This window comes from Accipiter gentilis, chromosome 20 (genome assembly GCF_929443795.1).
Source record: "Accipiter gentilis chromosome 20, bAccGen1.1, whole genome shotgun sequence".
Lineage (NCBI taxonomy): Eukaryota > Metazoa > Chordata > Aves > Accipitriformes > Accipitridae > Astur > Astur gentilis.
This window is the reverse complement of record NC_064899.1, coordinates 20,700,543-20,726,646: the sequence shown is the minus strand read 5'-3', so window position 1 is coordinate 20,726,646 and position 26,104 is coordinate 20,700,543. Positions and strand designations below refer to the sequence as shown.

At 43.3% G+C, this 26,104-nt stretch overlaps 3 protein-coding genes across 3 annotated transcripts in view; 2 read left to right on the top strand and 1 right to left on the bottom strand.

Annotated features, from left to right (window-relative positions):
- The first annotated feature begins 1,004 nt into the window (after window positions 1–1,004).
- Window positions 1,005–11,326, top strand: SIRT5 (sirtuin 5). The gene is made up of 9 exons (XM_049823880.1): window positions 1,005–1,067; window positions 1,419–1,557; window positions 4,108–4,241; window positions 5,782–6,007; window positions 7,534–7,621; window positions 8,583–8,636; window positions 9,568–9,691; window positions 10,635–10,750; window positions 11,073–11,326. Exons 2-9 carry the CDS (start codon window positions 1,437–1,439, stop codon window positions 11,146–11,148), a joined length of 939 nt encoding a protein of 312 aa, XP_049679837.1. The 5' UTR covers window positions 1,005–1,067; window positions 1,419–1,436; the 3' UTR covers window positions 11,149–11,326.
- A 119-nt stretch (window positions 11,327–11,445) lies between these two features.
- On the top strand, window positions 11,446–15,400 carry NOL7 (nucleolar protein 7). Its single transcript, XM_049823882.1, has 8 exons — window positions 11,446–11,646; window positions 11,737–11,797; window positions 11,899–11,957; window positions 12,104–12,135; window positions 13,142–13,253; window positions 13,942–14,063; window positions 14,144–14,221; window positions 14,968–15,400. The coding sequence occupies exons 1-8, from the start codon at window positions 11,474–11,476 to the stop codon at window positions 15,039–15,041; spliced, it is 711 nt and encodes a 236-aa protein (XP_049679839.1). The 5' UTR covers window positions 11,446–11,473; the 3' UTR covers window positions 15,042–15,400.
- Window positions 15,401–16,005: 605 nt separating this feature from the next.
- RANBP9 (RAN binding protein 9) overlaps window positions 16,006–26,104 on the bottom strand; it is a 39,488-nt gene continuing 29,389 nt past the window's right edge. The window contains exons 8-14 of the mRNA XM_049823876.1: window positions 25,730–25,838; window positions 24,140–24,330; window positions 22,229–22,376; window positions 20,494–20,615; window positions 18,025–18,176; window positions 17,222–17,333; window positions 16,006–16,818 (exon numbers count right to left, since the gene is read on the bottom strand). Of these exons, the coding sequence (XP_049679833.1) occupies window positions 16,688–16,818; window positions 17,222–17,333; window positions 18,025–18,176; window positions 20,494–20,615; window positions 22,229–22,376; window positions 24,140–24,330; window positions 25,730–25,838 (965 nt within the window). The 3' untranslated portion in view covers window positions 16,006–16,687. The remainder of the gene's footprint in view (window positions 16,819–17,221; window positions 17,334–18,024; window positions 18,177–20,493; window positions 20,616–22,228; window positions 22,377–24,139; window positions 24,331–25,729; window positions 25,839–26,104) is intronic.

Genomic DNA, 26,104 nt, shown 5'->3' with positions numbered 1-26,104 from the left:
GAACACTGCCAGGTACCTACCAGGCACCACAGTCTTCAAGTTACTTTTAGATGTCACTTTAATCTTTTAATAATGCTTTTTAGAAAATACTTGTGTGTGTGTGTGCACATTTGCATAAGCATGTTTGTCAAAGGCTACTACAAACAATTTTGAACGCTAATGTGGCCATTTTCTTAGGGCAAAGAGGCAGTATTTACACTACGTTAGCCGAACTGGGCTCTTCATGGTTTCAGACCTTCGAGAGTACAGAACACATGGAACACTGGAATAATCTTGCTTCTTGGGTTATATTATCTATGTGTGCCAGAGAAACCTAACCAAGCCAACCTAGTTTTGTGCTGTACACGTTTCACATAACCCGTGCTGTCCTGACTGCTGTTATTGCTGAAAGCCCTGTACTTGTGCAGACCTCATGTGGTAACATGCCCTGTCCTGGGTTAGTGTAAGGCTAGGAGGAGCATATCTAATGAGTGTGATTGTGTAATGTGGAAAAATGCAAGCATTTTAGTTGATGTGCTCCTCAAACTCCGGTACATAAACACAGAAGCTGTTTTTCTTTTAGTAGTGTTAGACTAGTAGTTTGCTGTCTTGAACTTGTAGTCAGTGGAAAAACACCATGGCCATAGTTCAACTGGAAATTGGTTTTTGCTTTTTTTTTTTTTTTTTTTAAATATTACTATAACCAGCATCTAAAACAGGTTAAACATCATCTTGACAGAACAAACCTGTCATCTCGCTAGTTTTCCCCGTCCAGGCCTCTCCCATGTTTTAGGGACCTCCTCGTCTATTGAGCTGGTAATTTACAGAATTCAAAGGAGAAAAAAAAAAAAAGTGTAAAATCTCAGATTGACTGAAAACGACTGGAGCTGTGGCCTCCGTCCATCTCCCTCCCGCCTTCACACAGTTAACGGCAGCAATTTTAACAGCGGGGGGGAAGAAAAAAAAAAAAACAAACAACCGGGGCGGAGCGGAGCGAGGGACCGGCCCCCTCGTGAACCCGGGGCGGGACGTGCGGCGACGCACGCTTCGGCCTCAGCGCCGTGTCGCCGCCGGGCTCCGTCGCTGAGGTAAATATCTACGGCGGGGCGCGAACCCGCGGCTACCGGCTTTCACCGGGGGTCGCGGAACCGCGCGGGCGGACGGAGACGCGACGGGGGCGGCGGGGGGGGGGTGTGAGGCGGCGGCCGCCGCCTCACACCCCCCCCCCGCCGCCCCCGTCGCGTCTCCGTCCGCCCGCGCGGTTCGCCCTTCTGCGGGCGGGCAGCTGCACGTAGGCCGGCTACCGGCAGGGATTGCCGTCGCTTTTACCTCAGGGAGTAAAATTTAAAAGAGCGTGGTGCGAGTTAAACATCAGGGCAAATGGGCGGCGGTGCGTTTTCTTACGTATTTAAGGTTTATCGTGATTTATTTCTTCTCAGGTGGCGTACTTCAGAGGGATGCCGATGAGTCTCTTTCAGCTGACTGCTAGAAGGCTGGTTTCTCAGGCGTATTGCGGACTTAAGGCTGCTGCTTCAAAGAAACAGAAGGTTTGCTCCGAAATGGCTCGTCCCAGTTCAAGTAAGGCACCTGTTTGTTTGCATTGGTACCCCGTGCAGGTTTTTAAGCTGGCTTTGAAATTCTAGAAGGTTTTGTGTAATAGGTGAAACCTACAGTTTAATTCAAAACGTTTAGAAGAGCGTGAAGTTGATTATTTTTTTCCTAGCTGCTAAAATTTGTCTTCTGTGTTTGTATTCCATATAGTTCCAGAAACCCTCATGCTGTTGCAGTCAGCATGATTGCCTGTGACATGTCTTTAGTATTTATAATTTATGCACATAAACATATGCTGGTTAATTGCCTTTCCTTTTCATAATCCTAATGGGTAATAAAACTTACTCCTCGTTTCTTTGTACAAGAATTATGGAGGGCCTCGAGCATTTGTAACGACTCAGGAACAGGGTATTAGGTAACCCCAGGAGCCCTGTTCAGTCTAGTAGTAGTAAATATCCTCTTTTTTGTTTGTTTAAGGGGTTTCTGGTTTTGGTTTTTAATTTGAGGATATGCCTTAACTTGAAAACTGCGCAGAGAACTTCACAGGTGTAATAGCAAAACCCCTAACAGTTGGGTGGCAAAGGCGCACTTGCTTTTTCTGCCATCTTGAGCATCAGCGTTTGGCTGCTGTCTGAGACTGGAGACTAGACTAGGAGGACTTTAGGTCTCATCTTTACATGTTCAAGAGCTTGTAAGGCTTGGTTTCCAACAGCAGACAGGGCATAAGAATTGTAGTTCTCTGCCCAGTTCTACGGTTCTTGTGCTGTGGGTCTTGGGACTTCTCCAGTGATAGTCTCTCCTTATAAAAGCTTACTTGCTTTTGGTATTAAAAAAAAAAAAAAACAACCACAAAAAAAACCCCCAAAAACCCCATGTAGTAAATTGTGAAGGTTGGTGGTGTGATCAGCAGCTTGAAGTTCAGCTGGAGGCCAGTCACTAGTGGTATACTGCAGTAGTCAATACTGGGGCCGATACTGTTTAATGCCTTCGTTAATGATCTAGATGATGGGGCAGAGTGCACCCTCAGCAAGTCTGCAGATGACACAAAGCTGGGAGGAGTGGCTGATACACCAGAGGGTCGTGCTGCCATCCAGAGGGACCTCGACAGGCTGGGGACACGGGCTGACAGGAACCTCATGAAGTTCAGCAAACAGAAATGCCAAGTCCTGCCCCTGGGGACAAATAACCCCAGGGACCAGGACAGGCTGGGGCCAACCTGCTGGAAAGGCCCTGGGGGTCCTGGTGGACGCCAAGCTGACCATGAGCCGGCGATGAGCCCTTGTGGCAAAGACCACCAACAGCCTCCTGGGCTGCACTCGGCAGAGCATCTCCAGCAGGTCGAGGGAGGTGATCCTTCCCCTCTGCTCAGCCCTGGTGAGATGCACCTGGAGTGCTGGGTCCAGTCCTGGGCTCCCCAGTACAAGGGAGACATGGACATGCTGGACAGAGAGTCCAGCGAAGGGCCACAAAGATGATTAATGGCTTGGAGCGTCTGACATACGAGGAGAGACTGAGAGCTGGGACTGTTGAGCCTGGAGGAGACCAGGCTCAGGGGCATTTTATCAATGCATAAGAATACCTGATGGGAGGGAACAAAGACAAGGCAGATTCTTCTCTGTAGTGCCAAGTGACAGGATAGGAGGCAACGGACAGAAATTAAAACATGCAAGGTTCCATCTGAACACAAGAAATCACTTTTTTTACTGTGAGGGCAGTCAAACACTGGAATGGGTTGTGCAGGGCGAGGTGGTGGAGTCGCCATCCTTGGAGATACTCAAAAGTCACCCAAGTGGACAGAGACCTGGACAGTCTGCTCTGGCTGACCCTGCTTGAGCAGGGGGGGTTGGATTAGAGGATCTTCAGAGGTCCTTTCCCACCCCAGCCATTCTGTGATTCTAAAATATGTTGCTTTGAAATTCGTAGCTGAGGTAAACTGGAAGAGAAGGTTTTTTGTGTCTCTGTAGCTAAGCTGTTTCTTTTTAATCTTGTTTTCACTCTTAGAAAAATGTAAAGGAAATTTCCCATCTTTTTTCCCAAGTTATTTTATCATGTGGGGAAAAATGGAAGGAATATACATTCAAAAATAGAAAATACAATTGCAAACCTAGAAAAGAGGCAAGATTGCCTCAGAAGGAAATGAGTTTTCCCAGATTACCTTAATTTTGAAGGTGATACTTTGTAACTAAATGTAAACTTTTTTTTCATTTCGGGGTCTTACCTTACAATAAGGAAGAAAACTGTTCCTGTGTGGTAGTGACAACAGTTATTATCTAGGTAGTGTCTGGTTTGGGGTTTTAGTTTTAGGCTCTGTCTTTCGAATATTGAGTGCATTCATAGTTTAATACATGATGCTCTACTGAGCTTGCTCATGTGCATTTTTGAGGATCTCCAGGAACTGCCCTTCAAGTTCCAATATACAGAAACTCGGAAACAAATTAGTATTCTGAAATTAAAGTCATGGGAGGTGTATGTGGAAGATATTTATGGATGCATAAGTTTGCCAGCACTGTCTGTATGGCTTCTTATAAAAAAGTATAAGTGACTGAAGGGCTGTTTGTTTTTCTTCCCCACGCATAGATATGGCTGATTTTCGAGAAGTGTTTGCCAAAGCAAAACATATAGCCATTATCACAGGAGCTGGTGTTAGCGCGGAGAGTGGAGTTCCGACCTTCAGAGGGGCTGGAGGTTTCTGGAGAAAGTGGCAAGCCCAGGTACGTACTGGTGGCACGTGTCTGCACAGCTGTGCTTCTCTATACCATCAGGTGGGTGAGCGTGAAGGGTCAGAAGAAGCTGGGTACCTTAGAGGGGGGAAGCGCTTCCCCAGCGGTGTGGCAGGGACAGAGCTCTCCCAACAGCCCTGTCTGCAGCTCTTCCCTGTGCCCTGGGGGTCTGCTTTGTGCAGCTGCAACGTCTTGCCGGTCATTTGGTTTATTAGTCGTTTGGGAAAAACAATGTTCTTGCAGACAGCTCTGGGTCCTTCTACCATCCTTGTTTTCTTGCTGCCTTGCAGCTTAGCTGTTTGCTCATATTTTGACACCCTCACTGTTTTCCTACCTCATGGGGCCTTTCCTGCTCTAAACTCTTAAGAACCTTTTACCAAAATAAGACAGAACCAACTAGTTGTTGTCTTTTAATCTTGGTTTCTCGTAATACTCTTTAAAAATGTTTTGGGATTTTTTTTTCTTTGGGGTCAGAGTTCCTTACAGTCTCTAACTCTCCCACAAGCTCTGTCTCTCTTGCTGGCGTGGATCTTGCCAGTGTTGGGAGCCGGGGGGGGGTGGGAGAGGAGGTGGAAGCAGACACTGGGGGGGTGGAGCGGTGCGGCAGCAAGCACCAAAATGTGCGAGTTGTATAGGTGCCTGGTGAGTCTGATCCTGTGTGGTGCTGCAGATGTTTCAAGTAACCATCAGACTGTCAGTAACTGCTACCCCAAACTGCAATCACGTTTGCTTTCTTTATGGTTTTTAATGACAGCATTCGAGAAAGATTTCATGAAATTAAAAAGGGGTCAGAGAGATGAGTTTTTCAGATGGTTTGAATCTAAAGATGCATTTTTTTCTTTCAGTGACTATCAAGTCAAAAAAAGCACGCGTGTGTATAAATGCCTGGTCCTTCTGCATCAGAAAACTTGCATTCAGCGTTTTTATATCAGTAGAATAGTGCATTGAAGCATTAGACTGAGCTACTCCTCATTTTAAAAAAAGGCAAAATTAAAGTTAGTGTGGAAAGCATAGCTTAGATTTTACTGGCACATAAAAGACAAGACATTAGACTTCAATTTTGACAGTGGCTGTAATTTGGCTTGTGTTACACTTTATTTAAGGCAGAAAAGAAATTGCTGGCAAAGGAAATATGTCCACACGATGCTGAGTTCTATGGCTACTGTGGAAAAGAGGGGTTTGAATGCCAAAAATCGTGTGCATTGAAATATCTCATCTTCCTTTGTGCTGTACTAAACTCCTAATAGTTTGGTAGGGCAGCACAGAGTAAGGTCCGAGTGTATTATGTAAAACCACGTACCATGCTATTGATACCATTTTTTTCCTCATTTGATAAGGTACTTTGATTTGTCATCCTTGTAAGGGCAATTGAACTACATGCTTGTCCACCGCACCTGGTTATAAATAACCTGCTTTTGATTACCTTGTTATGCAGGTAGCAGTGTAAATGGCAGTAATCTAGTGGGCTCCATCTGGGGAGGGGTTTTGCTTGCCCTTTCGTTGGTAGGATGAATTGTTATGTCTTTTCCAGGAGCTGGCTACTCCAGAGGCTTTTGCACGAAACCCTTCTCGTGTATGGGAATTTTACCATTACCGCCGGGAAGTGATGTTGAGTAAACATCCAAATCCTGCACATATTGCCATTGCAGAGTGTGAAAGGCGACTGAGCAAGCAAGGAAGGAGTGTTGTGGTCATTACTCAGAACATTGATGAGCTACACAGGAAGGCAGGCACAAAGCACCTCTTAGAAATTCATGGTAAGAACCAGCTTACCTGTCTGCTACAGGTCAGCAGACTTGGTGGGGAGAAGACAGAGCAGGCTAAGTACAGGGAGAGAAGAAATTTGTCTTTAAAATAATACTAATTTGCATGAAGTTATTTACAATACCACCCTGTTCTCTTTTGGAAGTTGTTTTGGGTACTCTGTAGCCTTTATTTCTCATCTTTCTGTTTTAATGGATTCTGACAGTACACAGGAACTGTTTCTCCCTTCCCACTTGCTCGGTTTTGCCTCAGATCTGCTTGAATGCATGTGGTTAGTGACACTTGGCTGATTTTGCTTAGAAAAGGGGAAAAGAATCCACTGTGTGGTGGCAGTGGTGCCACACCAGTACTGCCACCAATAAAAGGTGTATTGGCAAGACTGGTCTCACCAGCCCTGGTGCTTTCCCTCTGTCCTGTCCTTCAAAGACCCACCTGCGCGGTCCTTGGCTACAGGAGGAAGAAGGTGCTGAAAGCAGATGAGATTCTCTTACCCTCTCTATTCCCTGTCATTAGTGGCATTCCTTGCTCCCGCCCTCTCTCCCACGAAGTGCCGGAGGAGCACAACGCAGGTGCGGCGTGTGGGAGTCAGCGGGGCTTTTGGATCTGAGGAAATGTACAGGTGTGGAAAGAACGAGGTGGGGGAAGCCCTTCTCCATCCTTCGAGGTGCCCCCACTCCTCCTTTCTCCACTCCGCAGGCCCTGCTGCAGACTGAAAGTCTCCCAGGACAAAGTCCCATCCTGGCCCTCCAGCACTATGATGCTTTTTAACTTAAGTATCACAAAAGGTTTAAATGGCATTTCCCACCGCTGCTTGGTGATCTGGACACAGGGAACCTGCAGAAATTTTTTTGCAGTTGTGGATCCAAAGATAAAGCGTTGGGTATAGTTTAATTTTGATTATCCTCATTCTTTACAAAATAGAAACAATTTTAAACTCTTGGTAATATTGCACATCTCTACAGCACGTTACTAATGCTACAAAAGTCTTGGGGTTGGGGAATTTCACATAAAACAGAACAGTGTTAAGCAGCATATATTTTTTTAAGAACATGTTTCTGATTTAAGGGGAAAAGCAATAAGCAGAAATCATCTCCCTCAGAGATATTTTAAATAATGATTTTCTTTTGAAATACTGTTACAAGGCTGTGTATTACTCATGTTGTGAGGTAGAACAAGGTGATAAATCATAGCTTAGAGGGACTGTTGCTGTTGTTTACTACGGCCTTTCAGCTGAAAGGGCTGTGTCTGTCTTTGCTGGGCCTGGCCTGTGCTTAACGATGATGCTGGTCACTCTGGGTTGCTGACCAAAAGTGTGTGTAAGCACTGTGTAAATAGCATCTTGTTCATAATGCTGCCAGCTTTCAACACTTGGCTGTTACGTTCATGTAGTAAGTTACCCACAAAGTATAGTCTTCAAAGTCAAATAAAGGCTGTCCAGGATGAAGACAACCACTTGCTTGTACAGCCATGCCTCAGAGCAGTTGCTTGATCCCTGATGTTTTCTCTTTGTGTGTTTCAGGTAGTTTATTTAAAACTCGATGCACCAACTGTGGAAATGTAGCTGCGAATTACAAGAGTCCAATATGCCCTGCACTGGCCGGGAAAGGGTAATACGTCTGCCTTGTAAACTCTGTTTTCTACTTTGTCTGCTGTTCAGTAGAAAAGGAGCCATTTTAGGAGCGTATAGGAGTTTCGGCCAACCACCTAATTTTCCTTTAGTAGTATTAATGCTTAAATTTTACACAACTGTTTTGAAATGTGAGTGTACTGTTTGGTAACTTCGTTGAGAGCCCGTGATACCGTTAAGTCCTGTGAATGAATAACTGTTAAACCCTAAGTTATCACAACATTATATATGTTTTAACTAGAACAATTTCAGATGGTTTGAAAGTCTAGTATTGGACGTAAACTAATTGTACTCTTGGAGCATATGTGTGTACTCCCATCCTCTTCACCTTCCAGCTGTTTTATTAAATTGGATGCTTATTCCTGTCATCACTCGATACATGGATTGTCCTCTTCTGTATCTCTTGAGCACCTCGTAGCTTTTGTCCTTCAACTTGTCAATAAGATTCTCATGATTACAGGTCTCAAAATACAGATGTGTGAAACAAGCAGGAGGAAAGCATCAGTCCCCAGGATTTCTGCAACTTAAAAAGTTGCAGAAGAATCCTTCAGTCTCATTTTTCTAGCCATCCTCTTTCTTTCACCATTAAAAAACAGCTGGGGGGGGCGGAGCAGACGGGACAGGACAGGCATATGCTTGTAGGTTTTTAGGTTCTTTTCCCCTTGCATTTCACCAGATCTTTAGATTGCTACATAAATATTTGTTGTGCCTTTGACAGGCTTTGACCAGCTTACTACAGTTGCTTAGCTCTGGGATAATTCCGGACAAATGCCTGCCTGCCCCGTGTATGGTATTTTAGGGTTGTAGTAGGTGTTGGAAGTTGGCTGAAGTTGCAAAGATTCCTTGATTGGAGAGTGTGCTTTAGAGAATACTAAGTTTTTATTAATATATAAAGTACACTTCGTACGATTGAATATGTATTTCAATTTTTTTAACTTCAGAGCTCCAGATCCTGAAACAGAAGAGGCTGTGATTCCAGTTGAAGACCTTCCTCAGTACGTATGGACCGCTTTGGTTTTTGCTGTTAACCTCATCGTGCTTTGCGCATGTCAAAGGCTTATATTACCGTTCACGTAGTTTTGGAAGAACATGGAGACGTTCTACAGCAGAAAGAAGCATGGGACTTCACTCCAGAGAACTGAGTCTAAAGTTATGGGGGACAGCAGACAACAGGAGTGTGTACTAGAAGTTTACCACAATGCTAAAGGGATCACATGTTAGTGTACTTGAGCATCAAGCTGAAACATGCCTAAATTCATGGGGTTTGTAGCAAGTGGAGTAGGAAGAGAATTGCAGTAAGAAACAAAGTGCTACACAGTAAACATTTTGTTACTTTGCAGGTGCTACCTACTGTGTTAGTCATTCTGGAACACTGTGCTGGCATACAGCCACTGCGTAGTCCTTCGGCGGCATTAAATGTGCCCGTGGTGCTTTTTTATAATGGCTGAAGCTTTGCCTTAGCTAGCTGCAGATGCAAGAAGCCACCATATTTTTCATCTGGTTCCTAGGGAAAAGAGGCTAATGCGATGCTTCTGTCTTTCTCTCCATAAAAACCTGTTGGCCAGTTTGTTAAAGCTGGTGGAGGCCGAGGTCTGTAGCACATACTACGTTTTAAGTTTCATCCATTTCAGGAGCTGTGTGAGGGGAAGACACGATGGAAGTATCTGAGTTGAACAACTGTTCAGCCAACCGTTCTGTGTGGCAGGGCAGCATGTGTGTACTTCCAACACACGTGTAGCACGGCATCAGCTGCCTTCTGTCCAGCACGCGGTAGAGGAGGGTGTGGGGAGGGCTGTGGAAGAGGAGGGAGAAAGAGCAAAGGCAGGTGAGACATGCCCAAATGAGAATGAAAACTGCTTTGCCATTTTGCAGCCTGAAATGTCCATGTCAGCAACTTAACGCTGTCCCTTTGTGATTTTTAAACAGGTGTGAGGAGGACGGCTGCAATGGGCTCCTCCGTCCCCACGTCGTGTGGTTTGGTGAAGCCCTGGATCCTGACGTTCTCACAGAGGTTGAGAAGGAGCTTGATATTTGCGACCTCTGCTTGGTAGTGAGTTGCGCTTCTGTTACCTAGCCCCTTAACTGGCCAGGAAGCCATGGTGAAGGGTTTGCACCTCCTGGGTAAAGGAGATGTACTTCCCCAAGGGCACTAAAAGCAGAGGGACTCCTGCGTTAAGTGTAAAACAAGTAAGACCATGAAGTTTGAAAAGGTACTCTGATGAGAGATGTATTCTCATCCTAAATCCAAAACACAGTACTATACCAGCTACTAGGAAGAAAATTAGCTCTATCCCAGCTGTAAACCAGGACAATATACTGCTCAGAAGTTAACAGGTTCAGCATGTGTGCATCTTGCTCAGCTGGCATCTGTGGTCTGCATTTAGTGTACACAGGTGTTAGAGTTTCAAGTGTTAGAGGTTAGCTAATGTTGTTTAGCTGTTGAGTTTCTCAAACAGTGAAAAATAGGATTATTTTGCTGCTTAGTTTAAAAAAATGTGACCAAATGTTATAAGAAGGTAGCTAGCTGTTGTCATGTGTTGCTTTTTTGGTGAGGTTGTTTACATGCCAGGTAGGTTCCAGATCGCTGACCAAAACACTTGCTCAGAATATTGTGTACCCTTCACAGAATAATCTCGAGTAACAGAAGGAACATCTTGTTTTGTTTTCCTGGAGGCAAAGTCTGCCATTTGGCATTTCTGCAATTTTTTTTTTTTTCATCTACAGTTATAATCCACGAACAGGCTTAGTTGGGTTCCATCGGAGAAACAATTCCCAATTCTTATGCTATGTTAGATGGCTACGTATGCAGTGACATTAAATCTATTGATTTGGTTTGATCTCTGTAGGGATCTTACATGCTTCAGTGGTTTTGCATATCCAGTGTTCTGAGAAGGGTCCTTACCTCGTGGATTGGTTTGGTTTCGTCTGTTTAACTACTGGCCTGCTACACTCCTGTTTTGTTTTGGGGTTTTTTTTTTCCCTTGTCCCTGCAGGTCGGGACCTCCTCTGTGGTGTATCCTGCCGCTATGTTTGCCCCTCAGGTATCTGCCAGAGGAGTGCCAGTTGCAGAATTTAACATGGAAGCTACTCCTGCTACGAACAGGTTCAGGTAAAGCCGTTCAGTTGTAAGCTAGCAACCTCTAGTCCCCTCCATCTTCATTGTCTTTTGCATCGAACCGCTAAAACGCCTAGAAAACTTTTAAACGAACAGGATCTAGTCTTCTCCGCAGTGCTTAGGAAACACTGTTTTCTTCTAATAAGTAAGAAAAGAGGGTCGTTCTTCCTTGGTGGCATTAGCTCAGCCTGAAGCCGGAGGTGTGTGCGGAGCTGGCGTCCGTCCCCAGGTCGGAGGAGCCCCCCGGCCCCCTCCCTCAGAGGCAGGACTGAGGACCGAGTCCTCGCCCGCCCCTTCACCCACTTCTTCCTTCCAGGTTCCACTTCCCGGGCCCCTGCGGGACCACTCTGCCGCCGGCGCTGGCCCGCCACCAGACCGAGATCATCTCCTGAGCACCTCGGACCGGGGGGGCGGGCGGCCGAGAGGAGGCGGCGGGTCTCGCCGGGCTGTCCCCGTCCCCCTTTCCCCTGCTCCCCACGGCAATAAACGGGCGGCTGGGGCCCCGCCGCGAAGCTCCGGCCGCCGCTCTCCGGCCTCGTCTGTCAGCGGGCGGGGGGGGGGGGGGGGGCGGGCGGGGACGAAGCCGCCGTTGGGCGCCAGGCGGCGTGCTCGCGCCGCGGGGCGGGGCCTCCCCGCAGGCTGGCGCCGCGGAAGTCGGGGAGCGGCTTCCGGGAAGGGGGCGGGGAATGGCGTGAGGCGAGCGGCGTGAGGGAGAGGATGGCGGTGGCGCGGCTGCGGCGGCAGACGGCGGCGGGCCGGGGCAAGCGCGGTCCGCCCGCCGCCCTCAGCCCGCCCTCCTCGGAGGACGAGGCCCCGGAGGAGGTGTCCTTCGGCGTGGCGAAGGAGGCGGCCGAGACCGAACGGAAGCTCGTGGGGGAGGCGGTCCGGAGGTACGGGCACCCCCAATCCCAACCGCCGCAACGGCCACCCGCGCGCCAGCCTTCCCCTATCCCCTGACGGCGCTTCCCGCCTTCCCGCAGGCACCGGGAGCTGCTGAGGGAGAAGCGGCGGCGGCGGCAGGAGCTGTTCACGGAGCAGAAGGTACGGTACGGCGGGGGCCGCCTCCCCTCCCGCCCCGTCCCGTCCCGTCCCGCGTGTGTCGTCGTTCCGCCGCCCCGGTAACTCCCCTCTTCCCCCCGCAGAAACGGAAGCTGCTCCCCGAGGCCCTGCTGCAGGAGCTGGCCGCCGCGCCGACCGACCGGTGAGGGCAGGGCGGGTGCCGGGGGGAGCGCTGCCCAGCCGGCGGCGAGCTCCTTCGGGTCCTGGCGTTTGGGTGACACGGGCTTCGAGTAAAGGAAGGGGGTGCCAACTGGAAAAGTAACCTCTTGCTTTCTCCTTCCCGCACAGAGGCGAAGGGCAGGCCGCGGCAGCTGACCCAGGTAGGCCACGGCTCGCTCTGCTAGAGCTGCGGCGGGGGAGCGCTCCGGAGCGGAGACCTCGTGAAAGTCCGAGACTCGGGGCAGGCTGCACGCCTTGTCTGTTGCCGAGGAAAAGTGTCTGAGGAAGAATCTAAAGAAGTCGCGTTTAATCCGATTCCCGCGACTTGTTACTGAAGTCGTTTTGCCGTACAGTGATTTCCGTTAAAATAGCCCGAGTTGTTATAATAGAAAAAGCAAGGATTACCAGAGGGAGATTATAATTTAAACAAATGCTAAATATCAAAGACCATTCTTAGATGGAGTTGTTAATCGCCTCGATGCTTCATATATACTGTGATTTAGTAGCATCTGTAAAAAAATTAGATAACTCTTCTCAAATTCTGAACCAGAAAATCAAGAGTCTAGAGTATTCATGACTGCTGTTTTCTGGCCCTCTTCATCTGTACTTCAGACTACTTTAGAAAAAAAAAAAAAAAAGTGTTTTTAAACAATTCTCTCATCCATACCTCACAGAATTATAGAGCTGGGTGGTGCAACTGCTACTTTTTCTTCCTTGTTATTACTGTTTTAAAAAAACTCTCTTGCCATAAGCAAGAGGTGAGCACAGGATGATGCTTTGAAGGCTCAGTCCTCCATAGTGGCGAGAATGAAGCCGAGGCTGGGCTCCCCTTTGCGTGTTACTCTTGGCTGTTGTGTTGCATTGAATTTTTGTCCTGTGATGAATCTTGTGTTGTGGATGCCAAGGAAGGGGAAGGCTGGCTAGCAGTACTCCAGGTGGCTCCCCTGAGGCGTGCTTCTTCCCCTGTCTTGCAGCCCTTCAGTGAGGGCAATGCTTTCCTAGCTCTTGCTAGTCAGACCTTCTGAAAAAGGCCTGTTGGAGTTAACTAAAGGTACCTTACTTTTCACAGCCTAATTGTTTCATTCCTGTTCCTTTTTCACTTACTTACAAGCTCTTGATTCATAATGCTTGGGAAATTTCTTCTGTTTTCTATTAAATTTACTTCAGGTAAGCACCGTGGAGGTGGGGCTGTGAAACAGAGACAAGGCCAGGCTGCGAAGCAGAAACGAGGCCGAGCCCAAAGGCAGGTGAAGAAAGACAAGCAAAGAAAGAGTGCCAGGTACGGTGGGAGCAGATGATGGAGGCTGCCTGTCCCTGGGGCTTCCGTCTTCTTGGAAGGGGGCACCATAGCAGCTCTTCTGTCACTGTGTGGCTGTACTCTTCTTCACTTGGGCGTTCCCCCTGCTCTTCCTCTGATTGAAAGCGTATTTATGTACTAAAAGCACCTTTAATAGGCCTCTGATACAGCACGCTTGTAAAATATATATATGCACACACATACATAAAAAAAATAATCTGTAAGTAAATAATCTTTATGTATTATGTATATGTAACTGCTATGAGGTAACTGGGCAGTCATTAGCACAGCAGTAGATGTTCTGTTCTGTGCTGCTACAGGTCTGGTTGTTGAGCACTGAGTTCCTGCATTTCAGTCTTTTTTTTTTTTTTTCTTTTTCCCCTTTCTTTGTCACTGATGTCCCTGTAGAGGAATTGCACTAGCTTCTGGCAGGACTAGTTTGAGACTCCCAAGGAACCACTCGGGGCACGTAAAGGCATATGATGACAGGCTGAGAGTCTTGGTCCAGTTTTGTTTTTTGTTAATACTGCTACAAAGCTTGGCTTGAGCATCTGAAACCAGCACCAGCCCTTGTTGTGCTCAGGCAGCAAAGCACTGACTGCCTGGTGTTATCTGTTGTTCTGGGTTCTGTAACTATGCTACAGGGATTTACATCTCTTTATTTAACTAGGTCAAAAGGAAACTATACGGCTGTGTGCTTAAAAGATCAGAGTATAACAGGCCTCCACCAACAGCTCGCCAAAGACTTTTTAAACACCCATCTCTATGGACCAGATGCCAACCGGGCACAGGGTAAGCAGTTTTCCTTAGGTGGGTCTGCTTCTAGATTTGTCTGGGTTAAATTTAGTAATTAGCACTCATCTCTATTTCAGCAAATGATTTTTTTTCCCTTGAAAACAAGAAAAACCCAGTTAAAAAAGCTGCAGTTCAGTTTGTGGACAAATCTTGGGGTAAGTATAAACAGTTATGTCGGTACTACTTTATGCGTATGTGGTTTAAAAAGTACATTAAAAAAAAAAGGCTTTCCCATGTACATTGCTACTTTTTAACTCACAGAACCCTATAGTAAGGGAAGGGCAGCAGGGCACTACAGCCTGAGTGGGTGTTGTGCGTGCTCCAGCGGGGACGATGTGCAAGACAGAACTTGAAAAAATTACTTCATTTTTGGTACATTAAGAAACAGCATATGGGCTTAGAGCCATCTTTATTTGTTGAAATAAATACTTCACTAAGTGTTTCAGCCTACAACCTCTGAGCTGTTGGAAGTCATTTCAGATATGTCTAAAACTTAAAGCAGGGATGCCAAGACCAAGAACTTCTGCGTGAGCACAGGGAAATAGCGGCCTGTTTCTCCTCATAGAAAAATGATGTTACAGCCACACAAGCACAGTCTGTGAGGCTCGTGGACACTAGAGGGCAAAAGTTACTGATCCTGAGCAGGCAGAGTCTGTTTCTCAGTTGTGCTTCAGAAGTGCAAGCACTGCTGTACCTCCTTCTGAAGGAAAGTGGTGCAAGCTGGTACCCCTGGCTGGTGGAAGCCCCTGGTGTATGGAAAAGAAAGATGATAGGAAGGTTCTCTCTCATCAGCCTTCCAGTCGGTTCTTTTGTTCTGAAATGCTGCAGTAATCAATGGATTGCTGCTTCTCCAGTAGATGGGCTAAGAAAATGGTAACTAACTGCCTTTTTTTTTTTTAAGGGCAAGAAAAAAAGGAGAGAGCAACAAGGTTTAAAAAAATTTGGCTTGCAACACAGGTTAAAAATCAAGTATGAAGACTGCTTTTTCAGAAGATGCTATTAAGGACTTTTTTACTGAAAGTTAAGTCTCTCAACACAACAAAGGTGGTTTCTTTTCCCCCACTTCTCTCCCATCATGGCTCTGCTTTCAGCACTAGCCAACAGCCACCAGAAGGCACTAACCTTCACAAATGGACTGACTTCCCTCTTCTCTTCTTTTCCCTCCCTGCCCCCTTCAGAAGTGGCTGGGGAAGCTAAGGAACAGCTGGGCCAGGGCCGTGACTGTGTGTCCTTAATACTGATTTAGAACAGCTGGTGTTAAGAGCAGGCTTGTAGAGCTGCCTCCACAAGGCAGCTCCTTCACAGAGAATAAAGATGAATGGTGTTACACTTAACTGGTCTGGATGCTGCATTTCTAATAGCCATCTATTATTATTCCTGCTTTTTCAGTTCTTTGCATCTCTGTAGAAAGGCTGTATCCTAATATCAGAATCATTAAGTAAGTCAGCTCACACAGCAGGACACTTCTGCTCAGCCTGATGATTACTTTCAAGGAATAAGGGTTGTTTTTCCCTGTCTTCAGGCAGTACTGAATAAGCTTCCCTTGATGCCTTGATTTTGCACTGCCAGCAAGGCTTGCTTTGGGGCAAGAACATTAAACCTTTGACTTTTGAGAGCCCAGCCGCTGCAGTGCTCTGATGCAGGGAAGTGGCATCCCCAGTTTGACCAGCAAGCCATCGTTCTGAATTCACAGGTCTGCATGAGAACCACTGTCCTAGGGTAGAACTCTGGAACCAAGAAAACGTAGCATACAAGTCCATGCTACCATGTATGTAGAAGTAAGTTTTTAATGGCTGGTTAATTATGGTATCACTACATTTTATTGCAATATAGTACTATTTAAGCACTTTTAAAAATGCAAGGTGTACAAAGATTAAATTAAGACTGTAAATTGACTAAATATTTGGTTTTTATATAAATAGGTCATAACCACACTGTGTTGACATGTAATACTGTTATAATACAACAGTTAAACTGGTGAGTCTACACAACAGAAGCTGTCTGTAGTTAAACAAGGAAACAAAGTTGAAAAGACCATGTTAAAACAAAAAACTACTAAGATCAACAGGTTGGGATTGTAAGTAGCAACAAACATATTCACTCAGCTCCTGAGTAATTCAAGTTTTACAGTACACATTAAAAAATATCATTTCTTCCCATCAACACTATATATCCAAACCATCAGGTGTTTATGCATTTTGCAAATTACACTGATTGAACTATGTAACAATGGGGGTGGAGGTTGGCAAGTCATCCTGCTTGACATTGACATCACCCACATGCTAATACATCCATGTTTTCTAGTCTTCTGTCCCACTGCAAGGGAGCAGGATTTTTGGTTTGTTTTGGACAATCGTTTAAAGGATTGGTACTTGTCAATTTGGATGTCTGACATTATCAGTGATATTTTCAACTCTTAGTTGTCTAAGAGGTTTAAAGATGGATATTTTCTCCTAACACTAAGTTAGAAATCATTTGCATCATGCTGTAAACTAGGAAGCAACATAAAGCGACAGACTTGTCCTTAGTACATAATTAAAATTCCAAATTCCAGTCAGCAGAGCTGGTCTACTTTCCACGTTGAATATGCCACACCACCTCTCAGATCTTCAAATGCATAGCTAGTGTAGGTAGTCTTCCACTGTGGCAAATGCGCAGGATCCGATTCCTGATCGAGCCATCAATCCTAGACACTGTGACGCTTGTCCCATGGCTAGGGCAAGCGGTGGTTGCTTTGGCAGATTGTGAGTCTCTGAAAAAGAATCACAGTGGCAGTTAAAATACCTGATTAGTTTCATAGGAATACACTGAAAGCTTAAATTTTAAGCTTGCCTAAATCATTCATTTTGGAATTCCTGTGTTTACTTGCAAAGTTTGCTCTTACAGCAAGACAGCAGGAGCAACAAAGCAACATTTTCAAATCCCCTGCATAGCACCATTATTGAAGAGGCCCGTTCTTGCTTTGAGCAACGACAACGACATCTGTTCCATTAATGTGTCCCCTCACCACACTAGAGGAGCACACCGTAACATCGCTAGACTTTGTTAATCACTCGGCCAGCCCAGCGCAAACGACCCGTGGTGAGCAGCAGTGCTACCTGTCTGGAACGAAAGGCGCCCTGTACCGCGCGTGAAAACCACCAGCCCTTCCTTACCTAGTATTGCACTATTAAGTACAGAGCACACAGGTTCTCTTTGTATCGGGTCAAGCTGATTTCCAACTGGGCTGCTCCAGGGATCTGAATATGCGAGTAAACTGAATGCATCCTGGGGAAAGACGATTTTTATTACATCTCAACAGCTGTATTCTACTAGTGAAAACAAGGACTGTTTTCTTCACCCATTTTGATTCAGAATCACAAAGGTGATTGTCAGTGTCCTTCATCAGTACAAAAGCATAAAAAGAAATTGTAACCAGACTTCTTCCATTTTAAGCGAGCAGTGGTTTTCCCAACAGAAAGACAGAAGTGAACGGTATTTTAATAACCACTGAGGAAAGAGAAAACAGGCTGAAAATTGCATGCAGTCAGCCTTTGGCAGGGGAATTCTTTTCCAGAGCAGTCCCGAATCAAGGTAAACTAATTAAGACACAGAGTACTAAAAAGCGTTCTAGGCATCTGTATCAATCCTCTTTCTTGCGGTTCATTGATCCTTAGAGCTGCAAACAGCACTTTGATTCAAGAGGCCAAGCTACATGGTCAGAAATGAGATAGAGGGAAGTCCTAAATTCATATCTCTGGTTTTAATTTTGTTACAGTATGAAATTATCCTCCCTGTGAATGTGCTACACAGACAAGACAGGAGACAGCACTCCACCACAGCTGATTAGAATACTGCTCTCAGACAAAAGAACTGCAGAAGTGAAAGCAGAACAGTATTGCAATGCTGCATGCTGTGCAAAGTTTCTGCTGGGCAGCTGCGATTCACCTTAACACCACAACTTCAAGATTAAACATACCTTGAGCATTTTCTTATTCGCTGTGTTTTTGCCACATTCTCTTCTTAGTTGCTCACTCATTGCTTGCAATTCTCTTCCAAAATGGATCATTCTTTCAATAGCCGCTTGGCTGCCACCACATAGCTGACGTCTTAACTGACTTGAATCTACTTCTGCAAAAATGATATCATCATCATCACCACTAATAGAGCTGACAATAACAATCTATGGATCTAGAGAATCTGCCCCGATTTCACTCAAAACACATCTGCCTTCTCAGAGAGAAAGCACATTGGGCCAGAGACCTTGGTGTAATGTACTCCTATACTGAGCACTGCTGAATTGTTCCTTTATAAACATTAAGAGGCTTATTTAACTAACATCAAAGGCTGTCTACACATGCTGTTTATTTTGAAGTAAGTTAAAAATTAACAACTAGACTATAAACCAAATTTTACCTTAAAATTTTATGGGAGTTTAAAATGAGTAACAACAGCAATAAAAGTCCGCACAGTTCTACCTTTTTAGTTCTTTGGCATTGCACTTCTAAAGATACGCCAAATCTGGAACTGCCAATAACCCCTGAACTTCCCAAACAGCCATGATGGATGTTGCTACAAGACTATCATTTAGACTGTTCATACTCCTTGTAGAATATATTAGTGTAATAATTTAGACATTTCAGGCTTCTTTTGTAATCAAGCAGAACACTACAATCTATTTCTTTACTGGTTGCTACAATATTCCCCAATGCTACTGACTTTAAAAGATACTAATGCAGTTTATGAAGAGTAGATCAGCCCTTGGCTTCTCTGAAAGTTCTACCTTTTTAAATTTACAACTAAAGGAACCTGTTAAAAAATAAAGCATCAATTCCTTGCCTTTTTTCATCAAAGGAATCAAGTTTTCCATCAGAATTTTGATGTACACTTTAATTACAAAACCATTCTTTCTGATTTTAACATTGCCATCTAGTGAAGTATTTTGACCACTATTTCAAATGAGGATTTAAGTGGCCACTTTTTTTTTTCCTTAGATGCAAGCATATCACCTCTGGGAAAAAAATCTGCCTACTTAACATTACATACACAGCACTAAGGGGTATACATAAATATTTCAAAAAAAAAAAAATCACCAAAAAAACCCCAAACTGTGGGGAGTAAACAATGTAGGTTGAGGAACCACATTTCTTTTTTACAAAGGTGAAGCACCCACAAGTCTTCAAGCAGTGGTGTTTGTTGTTAGCTGCAGCCCAATCTAGGACATGGCTTTCCAAAGGCGGAAAACAACTACATTAAAAAAAAAACCAAAACACAACATAAACAACTCTGCGTCCTGTGCAGCTGCTTCATGCCTGTCACAGCAAGCCTCTGTAGAAAAGGCTGCAAGAGAGTAAAGAAGTGTTTTGTTTTTTCTGTCACAGAAATGAGGCCTTGTTATTACCCTGTTTCAGAGCGTAATGCAGGAAAAAGTCTGGCAATTTGAATCTCCCCCCTCCAGGGCTGTAACAGAATTATATTTGCTTTTCAACAGTTACCTAGTATTTACCAGCAAAGCTGCATGATCAGCAGCAGCACATGCCTTCAGAACTGCGAGGCGTTCATAGAAGTCTATAAGTACTACTGCATTCTGAAAGTTTACCAGCGATGTCCTGAGTGTCACATTGCATTTAAACTACTTATTGATGTCTGGTTAAATCAATTGTTTGAGAAGATAGTTTTGCAACTGCAGAAATAGCTGGGCTGGATTCCTCCACTTCTTCAGACACAGCCAGCAATAACAACCATTGTCTAAGCTCCAGCCTGGGTGCTCTTAAGTGATCTGACTGCCTTTACTGGACAGGGACACCTAGCACCATAACTGACAGAATAAACTATCTTTTTATGGGGTGCTGGCAATCAGAGGGTATTTAAATACTCAGGTGTCACTAATGTCAACTGCATATGAAGCAGGTTAAGTAAAACGAAGTTATTTTTTAGACCACAACTATGTAAAACAGGCTATTTTTTTGGTGGAAATTTTTTTTTGTTTTTTTTACATCTCAGTTCTCAAATATAGCTCTGTTCTTCAGCGTTTAATATTAGCAATTTGCATTCTTCAATATAAGTGATTTGGAATTTCTACTCTTACTGTCAAGCACAAAGACACCATGAGAACTATGACTGGTAAGAGGACTAGAGGAAGCGGTAGAAGCAATTTGCCAACCCTAACCCAGGCGTGCTACACAATAGGATGTTTCTTCTCAAAGGCACTTCCTTCGAAATAGATACTAGCTTCAATATCCATGAGTTATCAATTTCGCCTGTTCTCACCTGACATTTGACCACCTAAATCAGGAGTTATAAGATTTACATCTAGTAACAGTGAAACAAACAAACAAAATTAAGATTTGAGCTAATATCCCTAATTTTCAAGTTGGGAAGCATTGCAAGTAAAAACATAACCTTGTTGCCATCACTTAATAAAAATGTAAGAAATATCACTGCAGACCCATTTCTGTGTCACATTCTTCCATTTCGTGATCATGTTTAGAACTACCATTTAGGAAGCCATTGGATGAAGTCTCAGCAACCCCATTGGAGTAGTGATCTGTTTCCATGTCTACATCATTGCTGAAAAGAGAGTAATAAAAGTTTTACTCCTATTTAAGTACTTAGGGTTATCTTCCTCACAACTTCAGCACAGGACTTTTTCACCATGGTCTAACTTACCAAGTTAGACCACAGGTTTTTCCATAGCAACTGGCAATACCAGAGCACCAGGGAAATTATCAGGCTCTCTCAACTAGCATTAGCATTCAGTAAAATAACATTTTCAGATGCTGAAAAATTAAACATGTCCACCAATATTCAGGAGTAAGCAGTGTAACACTTTCTAAATACAGACCTAAAAGTTCTTAACCTCATTTATCTATCTGTACCTATACAGAGCTGGAGAAAATGCATTGAGAAAATATACCATTCCCACTTTTTTTTTTTAAGCACAGTTAACTCAATATACAGCCTACTTTGAGAATATCACATTTAGGTAAATAATTCTTTCAAAATAGCCTTAATCTCTCATTTACTCTCAGTGGAATGACAGGGAAAAAGAAGAAAAACCCAAAGAGATACTCGGGCAAATTCAGAGCATGCAACTCCTCACCATACTGGGCTCACAGCAGGTCACAGAAGCACTTTTAGAAAATGCCAGCATGGCTTTGGGGACTGAGCTTTGCTGACAGTTACATCCTAGCCTGTTCTATTTCGTCATGGAGAATGAAAACCTAAAACCTTTCTTAAGATCAAAACCATTCAATTTAGAAGTTTAGTATCTTGCTTCTAAGCAAGCAATAATACTCAGCTTCCTTTGGGGAAGGAAACCAAAAGGCCTCTCCAACTGGCCAACACTGTAGCCAAGGAATTGTCTTCCTCCTGTGAAAAAATCTCAAAGTTGCCTGGACACTGCCAGGCTTTTTGGCAAAGGCAGTTGCTGACACAAACATAAATCTTACTTTTTTTTCCCCAATCATCACTAACTGAAATACTTTTTGTTATCACCACCACATCATCACATCCTAGTTGGTAGATTTGGGAATCCATCTTGCACAACGCAGCCGAGTACTGTTGTATTTCACATCAAATTAGGTTCTGCTGCATCTGTGCAACGCAGAGCTTAATATTTACTGGTCATGAATAACCATATTAACCCCAGTTAATACATCTGCTTTCATTCTGTGAACTGAATGTGTTTGCACAAGTGACAGTGATTGGAGTAGGCAAACAATTCTTGTGTGTGTAATAGAAGGGAGTCTGCATTTCATATGCATCTCAATTGTGTTTACTTTGCAGATACTGCTACAAGTGGAGAGTATCTGGAAAACTTTTCATTACCTACATGCAATGTGCTTAAATCAATGTCAGCGGCTTAAATTAAAATCCCAAGTGCCAGACAGCTAGTTAATCTTCACTACACAACTTCAAAACTGACCATAAATAGCTATAAGCATGGCAATTTATTTTTGTCCATTGCATTTCTTCAAACAAACAGGAGAAAACAGTCTGTTGAGCTTCAGAAGTTAAAACAAAGCTAGAGTGATCACAAGCTGTTGAACTTACACTACATGTTTTAACTGTTCTTGAAAAAAAAAATCACATCAAATCCCACTGAAAACTCTTCTCTGCAATACAAGCACATGGACAACACAAGCCTTAATGTAAGTTAGAACCATCTGAAGTTTACTCACCTGGAATAGCTGTTAACCTGCTGTGATCTTGATACATTTATGTTGTTGAGCTCTGGTACATTCAAGCTGGTGGTCGTGTGTTTACTGTGACAGTAAGATTGATGCGCTTTATTTGATATTACTCCATTACTGCAACTACTTTCAAACCCTGAAAGAAAGTTTTAATAATTGTAATCATCTACAAACTTATTTGAAAGTACCGATTCATAGAAGTGAAATAAGTACAGCCTAATTGTTCCTGGTCAGTAAACACTCCATTTGCCAAACAAACCAAGCCAAATACTTAGCCTCCGTGTTTCAGGTATTTGAACCTTTAAGGCTTCTACAGTGCAGAAGTTAAGCATTATTTAATAAGTACTAGCACATACACGAGAAGGTTTTTCAGTTGTACTTATACACCAGTAAAACAGAAAACTGCATTAATGTAGAATAATTTTTTAGAACTGATAGGTTGTTTCTGAAAGATCCGAAAAAATCTTTTCTAGGCCACTGTAATCATTATGACTGGAAACAGACATGCATCTTACTAATTCCTAATCACGTAGTTCTCTTGACAAATATGCAGTAAATTCAGTGCTGAAAATAGTTCACACGTTGCTACACTTATATACAACCTCCCTCCTTCCCCATATAATTATTTTAATTGTTAACATTGTGCTTTGCTAAATAAGATTACACCATGCTGTGAATTTATGAAGTCTGGCTAAAATCTCTTCTGACCCTTCTAAAATATAATCAAGAAACTACTATTTGAAGCAAACATGTAATTGCCAGTTCTATCAGGACCAAAACCAGGAGTTCCCTAGTATCTTCTAATATAGAAATAGGTCACAGGAAGGGCTTCTTATAACAAAACAGTTGCTGCCATTCAGGAAGTCCCAAACCTCAATTCTAATAACACATTCATCAACTTGCTTATTAAGTGGTGCCTCTATTTTCAAAACTAGAAAGTTAGAGGTACTTTCTACAATACATCCCAATAACCACCTGAAGAACAAACTAAATCTGAGTGGACCTCCACTCACACACGTGATAGCACAGTCTTGACACAGAAGGAAGAAAAGCCTTTCCAAGGGCAGCAGGTATTCTGGTGACCAGGCTATACTGGCTTCCTACTCAATCCCACCGAGAGGAAAAAAAAAAAAAAAAGTCAGCTCCAGTTTGGACTTAAGAATCAAACAGATGTGAAAGTCGATGGCCTCTGCTACCTTAAGAGTCTTGGGTTCAAAGCTGACACATTCATGTACCATTTTAACATGCTCAACTTCTCTGCAGGGGTGCTCTGGAAGGCATGGGGATCTCCCCATAAGCATGGGGCAGCTCTGAACATTCAGGGCTTCCCACTGAAGCTTTACCACCACCCAGACGGTCTCAGAACTGTTTCAGCTGTGCAGATTGAAATTTGGCTGCCAGCAGGAAATGTTTTACCTGACTCTACCACCTAGCTTCTGGTACTTCCTATGCAAGAGCAGCTGTTCCTACTGTTCCACAAAGCCCATAGGAAATGGATCGTATACACCATTTACTGGATTTAAACCACCTTGCCCAAGCCATAAATTATCATCGAAACGACAGAGATTTGTGTCAGAACCTTCCAACTCCTGGAAGCAAACATTTCTTAGAAATCAGCGGCAACCTACTTTGCAAACCCTTAGTAAAACCAAGTCCACATGCAAAAAAGATTTGATGCTATTTATGCACTTTCCATTTCCCCAGTGACTGAGAATCACCTATTTTAATCATTATAACTGTACTTTTATACAAAGCATTCAGTATCAACTCAAGTAAAACAAATTATCAGTCTGCAAGTATTTGTAACTTCTCCCGATACTTAATTGTAACAACAACAAAAAAAATCTACATGGTGTGGTATATTCAAATCTATGTGGTATATCCTCCACATCAACTTACCAGAAAAGTGCGTGCTGCTCCCTTTGCCTGTTGCCAAATTGTGAATATTCATTCCATGGCTGGGACTCATGCTAGGACTACTGAATGATCGTGGGCTAACAGGGTAACTGTCTTGAGATTTTGGACTGTGGCCTCCCAAACACCGCACCTCACTGTCTGTACCATTCACCATCTCTATAAACTGGCGCACCCTAAACAAAAGGCAAAAAAGTTAAGCTAATAAGACAATTTACACATTTCAATTTTCCAGCGACAGCAATGATCTAATTATAGTGTTAAATATACAAAAAGTCTGACTCAACAAAACACTGGATGTCAGTAACCCAATCATCAATAAGCTTTGGAGTGTTCAGCCAAAAATACACAATTACAAAATTTGTGAGGGAGGAGAACAGGAATATTATCCTTTGAGGACAGTCTTTGTCCATAAGTCCTCAAAGTTTAGAGAACTAAACTATATTTTAACTGTTTTGTTTTACTGGCAGGGGCAAGGTTATTCCTTGAGAAGGATATGTCATTTCGTTGTCGTGTCTGTCATTTCTCTCAATGTAAATGAGAACATAGTTTGACTGTCTGGAACAGTAAGCATTGAACGGTAACTCTTAACATTAAACATTTGCACTAGAAAACAGTTTGAAAAGCAAGCTCATATACAAACCTTCCCTTTAGAGGCTGTTGCTCTTTGTCAATTTTATTTTAGATAAGGAGGTTTTACTATGGACTTTAAGGAAGCTCAGAACTACTGCTTTATGTTTTAGGCTTGGATAGCCTCAATAGAACAGGCAAAATTTAGAAAGACAGATTGAGAAAAAGATAACATACAGTTGACGTTATCGAGTGAAGTCTTTCATCAAAATGTTTGCATTTTATGAATTCTGTGATAAGCCTGCAGTACTATCACGTGAATTCTGTTCAGCACTTCAGTGTGACAGACTTCAAACACATTCCAAGTTACTTAACTGAACATAAAAATTGAAGTGCTTTGTTCTTACAGGATATAACATATTTTTTCCACATTCAAACACTAAAATGTGATACAAAATTCTGGAGAATCAACGTAGCTGGCAAGTAAAAATGCCAGAATGAAGGTGACTATTGTGTGCCTGGGAAGCCAAGAGAAATCTTTGGGATTATGGAATTTCCACAGTATTAGCCAGAGGTTTCTAGTAAAGTGACATGGAGTGAAACAGCTCATTTAAACTGATCTTTAAAGTCAGTCACCCATTTGGAGGAACAGACCAACTCATGCCAGCAGGACTCTTAACCTTCTTGAATATGATACTGTATCAGTTTACATTTTAAGTTTTACTTGACACACAAACTGATTAAAATTGATTTAAAAAATTACAAAACTTAGTTCTAGAGACTACAGTGAGATGTGAATTATGCTGCAAACAGGACCTTGATGACAAAACCTAGTTAAACATGTAGCAAATAATATAGCATAAAAAAAGTGAACTACACACATTTTCTAAAAAACGCTGCTTAACTTTGTTTAAATTTCTGTGAAAGCTTTAAATGAGTAACTGTCTTGTCTCAGAAGGTACTGTGCCATCTATAAACACACATCTGTATAATTTGAAGACTCACTTTAATGCAAATAAGAGATTAGGATTTCTTTCTAGTAAACTTGGATACAACTGTTGTGTTGTTTCAATGGCTTCTCCCATTCTTCCTGCTAAAACCAATTTCTGAATTCCTGTTCACCAAAAAACAAATAAGAGATTAGGATTTTCTTCTCGTAAACTTGGATACAGCTGTTATGTTGTTTCAATGGGTTCTCCATTCACCCTGCCAAAACCAGTTTCTGAATTTCTGTTCACCAAAACCAACATCAGTTAAATGGACAGCTTACGGATTAATACATGTAAATTAACGATTAAAAGACACTGCAACCATCAATCAACAAGGTTTTTTCCTCTTAGAAAAAACAGTGTAAAGAAAGATCATGCTTCCTTAAAATGT